The sequence below is a fragment of the Ursus americanus genome, chromosome 15 (assembly GCF_024610735.1).
Source record: "Ursus americanus isolate L20-20 chromosome 15, mUrsAme1.1.p, whole genome shotgun sequence".
NCBI classification, from domain to species: Eukaryota; Metazoa; Chordata; class Mammalia; order Carnivora; family Ursidae; genus Ursus; species Ursus americanus.
Window position 1 is genome coordinate 54,124,667 of NC_142141.1, and position 13,495 is coordinate 54,138,161.

General features: G+C 38.5%; 1 protein-coding gene across 3 annotated transcripts in view; it reads left to right on the plus strand.

Annotated features, from left to right (window-relative positions):
- Window positions 1-13,495, plus strand: part of DNAH5 (dynein axonemal heavy chain 5) — a 259,271-nt gene that overhangs the window by 184,402 nt on the left and 61,374 nt on the right. For all 3 annotated transcript variants that reach the window (XM_087867971.1, XM_045787153.2, XM_087867972.1), the window contains 4 exons: window positions 4,350-4,581; window positions 5,740-5,854; window positions 6,101-6,277; window positions 9,947-10,150. In XM_087867971.1, coding sequence (XP_087724097.1) covers window positions 4,350-4,581; window positions 5,740-5,854; window positions 6,101-6,277; window positions 9,947-10,150 — 728 coding nt within the window. The remainder of the gene's footprint in view (window positions 1-4,349; window positions 4,582-5,739; window positions 5,855-6,100; window positions 6,278-9,946; window positions 10,151-13,495) is intronic.

The window sequence follows — 13,495 nt, forward strand, 5'->3', positions numbered from 1 at the left end:
GTAACCTTGTAAGATATTTTGAAGTCAGGAAATGTGATGCCTCCAGCTTTGTTCTTGCTCAAAATTGTTTTGGCTATTTGGGGTTTTCTGTTCCATAAGAATTTTAGGATTGTTTTCTATATTTCTGTAAAAAATGCCGTTGGAATTTTGATAGGGATTGTATTGAATCTGTAGATTGTTTTGGGTAGTATGGACATTTAAAAAATCATAATTCTAAATATGTGATGTCTTTCCATGTATTTGTGTTTCATTTCTTTCATTAGTATTTTATAGTTATAGTGTACAAGCCTTTCATCTCCTTTGGTGAAGTTTATGCCTATGTATTTTATTCTTTTTGATGCTATTCTAAATTAGATTGTTTTCTTAATTTCTTTTTTGGATTGTTGTTATTGTATAGAGTATTTTTCTAATTTAAAGTTGCTCAGGGGGCACCTGGGTGGCTCAGTCAGTTAAGAGTCTGCCTTTGGCTCAGGCCATGTTCCCAGGCGTCTGGGCTCCCTGCTAAGCACGGAGTCTGCTTCTCCCTCTGCCTCTGTCCCTCCTTCACTCCCCCTCACTTGTGCCCTCTTGCTCTCTCTAAGATAAATAAAATCTTTAAAAAATCTTAGATTTTGTAGTATTTTAAAGCTAAAGTGCTTTTGGAAAAAAAATGTGAGGTTTTTATATATGTGAATTTAAATTGACTAAGTCTCTTGATGAAGCATTTGAAGAAAAATATGCTTTGTTTAATGTTGTAAAATCCTGTCTTTTCTACCATTTAATAATCTCCATTTTAGCAAACCCTTTTTTTTTTTTTAGCTTTATATGGGATCGTTTTGAATTAATTATTTCTAAATGTCTCATTATTTTTATTCTGGTGGTCTTGTCTTGTATTTCTCCCCCCCCCTTTTTTTGTCCCTTCTTGGTTACTTTTATTTTAGTCTTCATTTCTAAGCTGGTTTTGTTTTTTACTTTTTATTTCCTGAGTTCAATCAATTCCTTTTGCATTTCTTCTTGATGCATTGTTTGGTCAGTTTCTTTTTAATTTTGAATTTCTGATTTAAAGCAGTTTTTACTTTTTCAGAGGTTTGGGGATATTGGCATCAATTTCTAGTGTTACAGTTTTAATTTGCTTTTTTTTTTTGGAGACTGAAGGGCAGGGTTTCTATCAGCTGAGGCATTTTGATTCTCCTTTTCTATTTAATTTTTTATTAGTTTTTTTCTTTTAAAAAGAAAAATACTTCACAGTATTGTTAAGATGGTAGGCTTGTATTTCTTAATGATATTCTGTGATTCTAATGTCACTACTAAATCCATGAACTTCGTTTAGATTTCTCCAAGGTAAAGACAATGTTCAATGTTCTTCTAGATGACACTTCGAACAAGCATGTTGTTATGAAAATAGGCCACCCTCACTTGAACATAAAGTCTCAAGGAAAATCAATAGCATATATATATATATGCTATTGATTATATATACATATATATACATATATATGTGTGTATATATATATGTGTGTATATATATATATGTATATATATATATAGCATATTTTTTTCAAGGTAGGCCATTTTAATTATGTAAATACAATGGCCTTCTTTGAAGATTATTACTTGATTTATAATATACTAGATTTTGGTTTTATGAATTAACCTCCAGTGCTTCTGCAGCTGCTCACAGCTAGTGATAGAGCGTCAAAATGAGGCAAGTGCACATGATAATACCAACCACAATAGTACCCACGGTTTTCCAGGAAAATTAGCACATTTTGCTTATGAAGCTCTTTAGTCAGTAAATACTTTTGAACTTTGGGCTGCAATTAAACATGTTAGCTTAGCACTCTAAAGACTACATGGTTCTCTGTGAATTTCTAAATCAAGGTGACATGGACTTTGGAGTCCATCCTCCTTGGGTTAGAATTGCACATCTGCCATCTGCAAGTAAACTTCTCTAAGCCTCATTATTCTTATCTACAAGAGGTACATATTAAAATTCATCACTTAGGGATGTTGTAAGGATTAACTGATATGGTTTTGTGATTTAGGATTTGCCAAGATTAGACATTCTTGCCCTCTGAATGTATCAGTTAAGGTGTGTTTGGCTGTAAGAGAAAACCAGAGAGGTCATAGCTCAAACAAGCACTATTTTTTCCTCGCCCTTTTTCCTGCTACCAAGAAAATGCATTGCTGTGCAGTCCAGGGCGATGCCATTGGGGGATCTCACTCCTGTCTTGCTTTCATCCTCAGGGTGTGGCTCTTTCTCCAACAGGCACAAGGTGACTGCAGCATCCCCAGGCATCATGTCGATGTCTCACGAAGTTTGCCTTTTATTTCAGGATGACATTCTTCCCCAGGAACTTTTGTCTACATGTCATTGGCCTGAAACAGGTCACCCCTACTTATAAAAGAGTCTGGGGAATCAAAGAATTTTAGTTGGGCAGATTGTTACCCTGAGCAAAATAGAGATTCTTTTAGTAGCAAAGAGAGGGTATGGCTACTGGAAAGGCAATCAATGTGCCTTTTTCAATTTGTGACTTTGGTTCTTTTAATCTAAATGAAGTAGAAATCGAGGACATCAAAATTCAGTGATGGAGCCCAGCATTCTCTTCTCTATCCCACACAGTCCCATCAGGTGATGTCAACACACATTACCAAAATAGAAGCCACACCAACCTCAGGCATCAGTCTGAAGTTAGGCTCCCAAACCGGCATTGCTGCTTTGGTGATTGGATAACGAAGATGACCTTGGAAGGGTTTTCCATGGCCTCTTGCTTGAGTCTTAGCAGGCATGGGCCACCCTAACTGAAAGTGGTCTGATTCTTTTCATAACCTTTCTTGTACCAGAGATCGGGGTCTTTGGAATCTACACTTTGAATCTACCCTATTTTTATTCTCTTTGACTTTTTGAAGAGACAAAAAGAGTACTTGCTATATAAAGAAAGAAGTCACCATTGTTGATACCCTCTGTTAATATAAAAAAGGGAAAAAATCATTACATGGTAGCTACAAGGGGGTTTTCAGAAAGTGGGAACTTCACTGAGGATACACCATAATGCCAAGTAAAGCACTTAGTATCATGTGTGGCACATGGTGACTATCGCAGCTGTTGGACCTAATACCTACAGAAACTTTATCATAAGCAAGGATTGTTCCTATGTTTCCAGTGCCTAGACTTAAACTTCCTGGAATTTAAAATGTTCTTTGCAGAGGTTGCTTAACTCATGAGAAAATATGACTTCTGAGTCTTAATTTATTGCCTTTCAGTGTATATGGTAAACTATGTTTATAACCAAGCTGATATATGGTACCTATTATTTACATAGATTTAAATTCTGACCCACAGTTACTGCTTTAAGAACTTAATTTAGTGATCAATTACTAATCATTTTTTATTTCTTTGCAGACTATCACCTGATAGGTTTGTTTACTTGATTCCTTCTCTTTCCTTCCCTTTTTATTGGCCATATTTCTATTTGCAACCCTTATATGCATTATTCAATACTCTAAGTGCTTTTCAAGCAAATCCATAGGCAATTTTTACCAAGCTACATAAAGATCGTTAATAATAATTTTTAACGGCATCATTCATAACCTTTGTAAATTCTTTAGGGTTGAGACCAAGTTTCATACTAGTTTCACTGCCTGGCCCCATCACAGGGATGGAAGGGCAGCAGATACTCCATGTGTATGTGGTGATTGATTAGCTCTGACTTTATGGCCTATTCCTATAATAGGAAATGCTGCCTTAGAATTGGTCCCATGATTGGCGCCATTGGGATGATAAAGGTCTCCAAAAGGAAGTTTTAACCCAAACATTTTTAAAGGACGCTGTAAATTAGAACTGACTGCAAGTGGCCAGCTGCCACTTTTGAGAGCAAGATGGCCCAGGCATACAAAAATTTAGTGACAAGCATTCCACATACCAAATGCAGTCTGAGCCTGGGGGAATGAAGGGTATGACAGGTTCTGCATTTAAAAATAAATGGGGTTGTTAAATATGAGTACCAGGTGGGCACTGATTTCTGAGTTATTTGCACCTCTTTGGCCCTTATTTATAGAACAGCGTAGAACAGGCTGGCTGCTGAGCGGAGTCTGAAGCCATGCAGAAGAGACTTCTTGGCATAAGTACAGGAAAACAAAGACTAATGAGAGTCTTGAGCTCTGTTTCAGTTTTGTACACAAAAGGGAAAATGAAATTGTTGAAGTCATAGGCATAGGGCCCAAAATGCTGACAGATATCTACCTAGTTGGGGCTATAAAAATGGTATGCTATCCCAAGAAATATCTAAATCTTTCGAAAATAACCAGTTAACTTTTAAAATGGTAACTCACGTCTGTAATTCACACGCTGCCATCTTTATTCCTTCTAGTGTCCGAACACTTCCTGTCCTCCTATGACATTGACTGCGGTTTGGAAACCAAGAGGCAAGTGGTCCAGTGCATGGGCTCCTTCCAGGATGGGGTAGCTGAGAAGTGTGTGGACTATTTCCAGAGGTTCCGACGCTCTACTCATGTGACTCCCAAGTCATACCTCTCCTTTATTCAGGGCTATAAATGCACATACAGAGAAAAGCATGTGGAAGTGCAAACTCTGGCCAATAGGTAAGAGTGAAGTTCAGATATAAGGTTATTTTAAAACAGTGGCTCTCAGCTGGGGGCACATTGGTTCCTAGTGAGCATTTTGCAATGACTAGAAGCATTTTTGTTTGTTATAACTTAGGTGGTAGGGGCTGGGAAGGGGTGCCGCTGGGGTCAAGTGAGGAGAGGTCGGGAATGCTGTTGAACATGCCTCGGTTCATGGGACAGCCCTTCACAGCAAAGACTCATCCAGCCCCAAATGCCAGTAGTGCCGAGGCTGAGACACCCTCCACTCAAGCCTATTGAAAGGGTTATTCTGTCCTTGCTAGGAGCTTTATTCTTGCCCAGTAGAATAAAATGTTGCCAAGTGTTTCTGTGGCCTACCACTTGCTTTAATACCGAATGGCATAATGGTAGAAATAGGTCCTGCCTCCCTCCTCTCGTGCTTCTCTTCCCACCCCTTCCGGGTGTCCCGGACAGGAGAGTCTGGCTGATGCTGATGTTCACTGCGTGGTGAATACCTTACTTCAATCAAGTCTGCTCCAGGTGTCACTGCTCTGCCCTGCTTTTTTCTGAAAACTTCTAGCTTCTTCTGCATATGGCCAGAACCAGTTAGGGTTGCTCCAAAAGGGATCCAGGTGGGAGATTGGACTGACTGATTCTGAGAGCTCTGGTCTTTGAGGTCACATTATCTCAGGTCCAGACAGTCAGTGAGTGGTCCCTTCACAGGGTTGTTCCCATGACTTCAAATTTGTTTCTTTGCTTGATCCCAAATCGTTCTTCTTTTAACTTAGTCTTTTTTTTTTTTTTTAAACAGAAGTTATTTTCCCTCCTCTGTGATAGGGCTTTAAGCATTTGAAGTCTGTTATCATTTAATTAAACTTCATTAAGCATGTATCCTGGATGGTACAGATTCTAGACCCACCATCATTCTTCATGTCATGCAGGGTTATAATGAGTTCACGTTCCCACACGTGGTCTATGAAAAACATAGAAATGTGTTCAGTCTGGCATCAACCCTGGGTGCATATTCTTTTTGTCAAGCCCTCTTGGATTTGCTATATGCACGTACACTCATTCTTCAAACATGACCATTACTATCCATATTAATGGATCAGTGCTTGGAAAATGTGGCCAAATACCACGCATTTTAACACGGCTTGCTTGGATGTTCCATCCTAGAATGAATACTGGATTGGGAAAGCTAAAAGAAGCCTCAGAGTCCATTGCAGCCCTGAGCAAAGAACTGCAAGTGAAAGAAAAGGAGCTCCAAGTGGCCAATGATAAAGCCGACACGGTGTGTGGGCATTCGTGCATGTATCATATGTGTTCTAAATTCCTGGTAATAAACGTTAACGATGTATGCCTCTTCACTACACTGTAACCATGAAAGGATAAGTTATTTCCAATAGAATACGGTACTCTTAATTTTACTGTGAAATATCCTGTAAGTGGACACAATCAACAAATTAAGGGAAATTGTGCATTTTCAGCCTGACAGGGTATGTTTGACGAGATGTTTTTTGGTTTTATATTGAATTAGGTCTTAAAAGAAGTGACAATGAAAGCACAGGCTGCCGAAAAGGTCAAGGCCGAGGTACAGAAGGTGAAGGACAAAGCCCAAGCCATTGTGGACGGCATCTCTAAAGATAAAGCCATTGCCGAAGAGAAACTGGAAAGAGCAAAACCAGCTTTAGAAGAAGCAGAAGCAGCCCTGCAGGTAAGTCTATGTGTGCGGCTGACGTCAAGTTTAGAGCCTAGGGCGTGGACGAAGAAAAGATGAATAGCAGCAAGCAGATGCTCTATGGCTTCAGGCCAGAGGTCTCTTCACTGGAACGATTCCAAGTACTATTTTCTGCAGGGAGATATTATTAGCTCTTTATAGATTTTGCACTTGCTACTTCCCTTCTCATTGTCTTCGCTCATGAACAATGGGCAGTGTCGTATGTTGACGGTCAGGAGTCCTGGGTTCTCATTCCCACCCTGCCACCAATAAGCTCCACGACATCGGGAACGTCTCATAAAATTTCTAAGATAACGTTTCCCTACTCATTCGTTGAGGAGACTGCAGCAGGTGTGTGAGGTACCATGTGCTCTGAGTTTATCTATGAATTACCCAAATACAGAACTGTTGGTCTCACGGAGCTCATGAATGGCCAGTTTTGAGCAGCCTCTGACAATTACTAAATGCAGTTGTGTGGCAAGAACAGAAGTGGGGAAGGTTGGATTCTGAGAAAATATGATGAGTTTCGTGAAACGGGCCACACCTTAAAGGGCTGGTCGAGTGCTGAGGACTCAATGTAAGATTTCTTTGGACTCCATTTAAGATTGCTTTTACTTCAGTCTTACGCCTCTACTGCTGTATGTTATTGATTCCTGGCCTAGGAAACAGCTGGAGAAATGAAGCCCTGCTGATCTGTCCGCGGCTAATTCAGGCTCTAGAACCTCCCCTGAGCATATGCCTCATTACTTGATAATGCAGTTTTTTAAAACCCCTTCCTGAGCTCACTGCCTGAAACACTTCTCAATCTTTTTGACCCAAGTTGAGTCTTTAAGTTTCCTGAGCAATATACAAGATTTCTACTCTTCTGAGACAATGAAGAGATTGCCTTCTCCTGAATCTCGCCAACTTTCCACACTACTCCTACTGGGATCCGTCTTTACTAATTGTTCCTCTGTCCCTTCTCGCACTGGCTAAACTGGGCTTCTTCATCCCTGAAGCCTATGGGGTCTTCAGTCTCAGGTTGGTGGGCTCCTCATCTCCCCCTGCCCCTTTTTAAAACCAATTTATGGGCCTATGATTGACATGTAAAAAGCTGGACATGTGTAATGTATACACCTCAGAGAGTTTGGGAATAAGTGTATACCTGTGAAACCATCCCCACCTTCAAATCCATTACCTGTCTATTACCTCCCAAGGTTTCCCCTGCTCCCTTTAATAGTATTGTTGTTGTTGTATGTGCTAAAAACATTTACCGTAATATCTAAGATCTAGCCTCTTGACAAATTTGAAGTATATAATACAGTATGAACCATAGGCATGGTGCTCTCTAGTAGCTCCCCAGAATTTACTTATTTTGCATAATTGAGAATTTGTACCCTTTGACCATCAGCTCCCCATTTCCTCCTCCTGCCAGGCCCTGACAACTGCCATTCTACTCTCTGCTTCTATGAATCTTGACTGTTTTAGATTCCATATAAATGGGATCATAACAGTATTTGTTTTTCTGTACTTAGCTCATTTTACTTGGCAAATGGCCTCTAGATCCATCCGTGTTGTCTAAAATGTCAGGATTTCCTTTTTTCTTTTTTTTAAAGGCTGAATAATATTCCACAGTCACTCACACACGCACACGCGCACACATACTGTACACACACACACACACACACATATATACATATCTCACATTTCTTTATGCACTTATCCATCAGTGGATACTCAGGTTGCTTCTGTATCTTGGCTATTGTAAATAATGCTGCAAGGAACGTAGGAGTGCAGATATCTCTTCAAGATCCTGATCCCCACTCACCCCCCTTTTGGGGCATCTTGGCTTTAGACTGAGAGTCTCTGATCAACAGAGAGAATATATCAATAGTGTAAAGAAATTTCTAAACCTAATGTCATCATAGAAACAGAGCATATGGCATCTTAGATCATGCTTAAAGGTATACATTTTCCCAGGATTTAGAAGACTTGTCATCCTTTTGATATTATAAAATATTTTCCTTTATCCTCCTAATTTCATGTTCTCTACCATTAAGATATTCTGCATTATATAATTAATTGTCAGTGCAGAAATGGGTGGAAACAGGGGTGACATGATGGGGTGTATTGGAGAGATTTTCAACAGTTTCCTTCATTGGTTCTGCCTCCATTTTATTGCTTCTTTGTGAGCTTTTAAAATTTTTAAATATGGTACTACCGATATATCCTAAGAAGTTCCAGATCCATTCAAACTAACTTTTGGCATCAGTCCACATAAGTCTGTACAACAAAGAAGGTAATAGCAAAGATTATTTTTCTTTCTACCTCAAAGCTAATCTGACTCCACGCAATCATACAAAATACCTCCAGATGTTAAATAACTATTATATTGCAAGGATATCTAGGAAATTCTGTCAGTCATATTGCTTTGCCTGCAGAGTAAAAGAGGAATCCAATACTTAGGTGAAATAGGTTGAACTTTAGATATACCTCTTCCCCTAGCTCCTTTTACCTGGGCACCTAACATAATTGAGCCCAATTCTGTTTGAGAATGTTCCTTTTTAAAGCTAAAGTAAAATAAGTATGTCTAGCTCTTACAGCTTATACAACGTTTATTTGACCCTACTTTCCCCACTGGCTGATATTATATTTCTCTCCTTTCTTTTCTAGCCGCACATCTCATGTCAGGATTTATCTGCCATTTCCAGTTCTTGAACACAAATTCTCCTTTGCTTCCACTCATCTCGTGTTCACGAAGACTAATCTCCTGAAACATTTTCAAAGTCAATAAGTACCTTTCTAATTAATATGTTCAGTGGTTTTCTTCATTTTTTTCTTAATCCTCAGAGAAAAGATTATTGGCTTTGATAAGGAGTCGGTGGTCACCTTCATTTGATGGGGGCTATGTACGTGCAAATAAGATCTGGACGGGAAGAGTGTACACTATTTGTCCTAGAAATAGGACTGTATCAGATTCTTATATTTAGTGCTTTTCCAATACTTATACCATTAAAAGGGTAAGAGATAGAGCAGTTATTAGCAACCACGATCCTTCTATGAGACTATTCAGTAATTTACTCTCTCAGAATCTCCGTACTAGAAATGGGACAGGACTTTTCTGAGTTAGTGAAATTCGTATTGCTTAAGTTCCATCATTTAAAGGTCATTTCCCAGCTCAGAAACCTCTAATTAGTCAATCTGTCAGCCCTGGGGCTACCTGCTAGTGTCAGTCCACTGTGACAAGTCTGGGTTGCTAAAGAGAGAGGCAGATTCTTGACCTACATAACTAATGAGTGAAAACCACTACACATAACTGGCATTTTCCTGGTTGAGAATTCCTCACAGCTCCTTAAGTGCTGAGTATTCTTTTTCTTTCAGATTACACTCTCTCTCTTTTTTTTTTTTCTGACACAAAGTGGTCTGTGCAATTTTAGAGAAGTCACAGCTCCTTAGCTGCTCACCAACATTTCCCTCACTGTCTCTACTCTTGCTGTCAGTTTGAATTGTACAAGTTTGAACTTTTGGAGACATGCGTTTCTTGGGGATTAACTATGCATCTAAACCTTAAGACTCTGCATCTAACTCAAAAATGCTTGCTTTCCTCTGTCAAAATAGCATTTAGAGATTAAAGATTGGTCCACACTTTTTTTTGAGATTGGACGGTGACCTCCTCTCATCCCGCAGACCATCAAGCCTTCGGACATCGCCACTGTCCGCACGCTGGGCCGACCCCCTCACCTCATCATGAGGATCATGGATTGTGTGCTGCTCCTGTTTCAAAGGAAAGTCAATGCAGTGAAAATTGACCTGGACAAAAGCTGTACAATTCCGTCCTGGCAGGAATCTTTAAAACTCATGACTGCAGGAAACTTCTTACAGAACTTACAGGTTGGTAGTTCAGTAATAATGGGCTGAAAGGGACTCAGACTTCATTAGAGTGTCTGAGTCCTTTAGTAGAATAAGTTTCAGAACAGAATTTACTGAATATACATATTTTTACTTATTTAATTTTTTGCCATGTGTATTGAGGTATAATGACATATAAAAATCCTCTATATTGGGGCATCTGGGTGGCTCAGTTGGTTAAGTGCCCGACTCTTGATTTCGGCTCAGGTCATGATCTCAGGATTGTGGAGCCTGCTTGGAATTCTCTCTCTCTCTCCCTCTGCCCATCCTTCCCGACCCCTGCTCACTCATGTGCTCTCTCTCTCTTTCAGAAAACTGCTCTATGTTAAGGTGTGCAATGTGATATTTAGAGATATATATACATTGTGAAATCATTGCCACAGTCGAGCCAAAGTATTCATGGCTTCACAGTTGCCATTTTCTTGTTTTGTGGTGAGAATACTTAGAAAATTTCCAGTATACGGTGTTGTTAACTGTATTCATATTGCTGTGCATGAGGTCTCCAGGACTTATTCTTGCAACTTGATACTTTGTACCCCTGGACCAACATCTTCCCGTTTCCCCTCCTCTCAACCCTGGCAACCTCCATTCTACTCTCTGCCTCCAGGAGTTCAACTATTTCACATTCTACATATAAAGCGAGACATGCAGAGTTTGTCTTTCTGTGTTTGGATTGTTTCATTTTGCATAATGTCCTCCAGAAATGGCAGGATTTCCTTCGTTTTCAAGCCTGGATAATATTCTACATACATATATTGAACACATAGTTAAGTATTTTTTCAGAATAGAATTTTCTCTTTCAAAAACAAGACTTTAGAGCTTTAAAAATAAGTGCTAGAGCCTTTCTTGACAGATTTTAGGCATATTAAATCATCAGTGACGTATTTAGATAAAAAATTTAAAAATCATATTAAAGCAATACATATGTGAATATATTATATGCATATGAATACAAATATATATATATATTTATATTTTGCAAGTCTCAATAATAATTTTTCGAGTAATTTGCATGTCTTTGATTTTGATGTAGAATTTACATATGATAAAATGTATAAATTTTAAGTATACAGATTAATGAGTATTTACAGATGTATATACCTGTTAATGAACTCGGAAATCAAGATTTGTATTTCTAGACCCCAGAAATCTCTCTTGTGTCCCAAACCAGTCAGTAACTTCCCCTAAGATAATCATTATTCTGATCTTTATCCTGATAATTAATTTTGTTTGTTTTGAAATTTATAGATATGAAATCATGTCATGTGACCTCTTTTGATCTCTCATTCAACAAGTCTTTGAGATTCATTCTTATTTTGCAAGGATAGTATTTCATTCCTTTTTCATTGCTGCTGTTCAGTATATGAAGCAGTAGTATGTGGTAAATATTTAAAACAACTGGTTCTGGGGGGAGAAAAAAGAAAAAAAAGTCTAATTTGTAGTGTTTGCCAATTTCCATGGTGTAAATATCCCCACAACGGCTAATTTCAAGCTACCAAAATGATCCCGTTGAATGTAGAGCTGGGGAGAGGTGCCTAGTAGAATAGTAGGAATGTCCCCCCATGTGGGTACAATAGATATAAATGACCTCAAAACGTAGGTAGTAAAATGTAGTAAAATAATAGAAAGTGATTACTTTTACTATGCATTATTTTTATTTTAAATGAGATTTGTTGAATGTAAGTTTATATAATTTATTTTTTAGTAACGGTTCTATTTAATACGCAGTTTACAAAATTCCTGAGAATTTAGCAGTGGTTTCTCATGAGCTTGTATGAACCTGCACAGTGTGAAATGCTGTCATAGGTTTCCATTTATTTGTCCATTGCACTGTTGTTGGATTTTTGGGCTGTTACTAGTTTTTGGCTATTATAAGTAAAGCTACTATGAATATTTGTCTATAGGTCATTTGGTGGGTGTATTTGCATTTCATTTGGCTCTGTACTCAGGAATGGGATTTCTGGGTCTTAGGTTATACAATTTTTTCATAGACGTAAGTTTTTTTGATGGAAGTATAGTTGACACACAATATTACATGAATTTTGGGGGTAAAACATAGTGATTGGACAGCTCTGTACATTGTGTTATGCTCACCACAAACATAGCTACCATCTGTACACATTTAAACAGCTTCATAGGTAGTGCCAAAGAGTTTTCAAAAATAGCTGTGTCCGTTTACACATCTGCCAGCAGTATATAAAGTTGTTCTACATCTTTTTAAAAAAACTTTTATTTAAATTCAATGTAGTTAACATACAGTGTATTATTAGTTTCAGCGGCAAAATGTAATGATTCTTCAGTTGCATTTAACACCCAGCTCATCAAATCACATGCCCTCCTTAACACCCATCACGCAGTTACCCACCCCCCCACCCGCCTCCCCTCCAGCAGCCCTCAGTTTCTTCCCTAGAGTTAAGAGTCTCTTACGGTTTGCCTCTCTCTCTGTTTTCATCTTATTTTATTTCTCCTTCCCTTCCCCTATGTTCATGTGTTTTGTTTCTTATATTCTACATATGAATGAAATCATATGGTATTTGTCTTTCTCTGACTGACTTATTTTGCTTAGCATAATACCCTCTGGTTCCATCCACGTCATTGCAAATGGCAAGATTTCATTCTTTTTATGGCTGAGTGATATTCCATTGTATGTGTATACCACATCTTTATTCATTCATCTGTCACTGGAGATCTGGGCTCTTCCCATACCATATTTTGGCTATCCTGGACATTGCTGCTATAAATATCCAGGTGTAGGTGCCCCTTCAAATCACAATTTTTGTGTCCTTTGAATAAATACCTAGTAGTGCAATTGCTGGGTCATAGGGTAGTTCTATTTTTAACTTTTCGAGGAGCCTCCATACTGCTCTCCAGAGTGGCTGCACCAGTTTGCATTCCCACCAACAGTGTCAGAGGGTCCCCTTTTTCTGCATCCTCGCCAACATCTGTTGTTTCCTGAGTTGTTAATTTTAGCCATTCTGACTAAGTTGTTCTACATCTTAACTACTTTCTATTTTTCCTCTATTCTGATGGTTTGTGGTAGTGTCTTATTATTGTGGGTTTAGTTTGCATTTCCCTGGTAAGTAATGATGCTAAGAATCTTTCAGCAGTTTACGAGCCTCTTGGGAATTCTTTTGTTAAGTGCCTGTTTAGGTCTCTTGTCCATTAAAATTTTTTTTTAATGGGTAGAATTTCTTTCTATAAAACATGAGTAATTTGCAAATATCTTCTTCCACTTTCTGCCTTAGTTGTTCATTCCGTTAAATGTGTCCTTTTTGATACACAGACATTCTTGATTTTAATGTAGTCCAATTTATCACTATTTTCCTT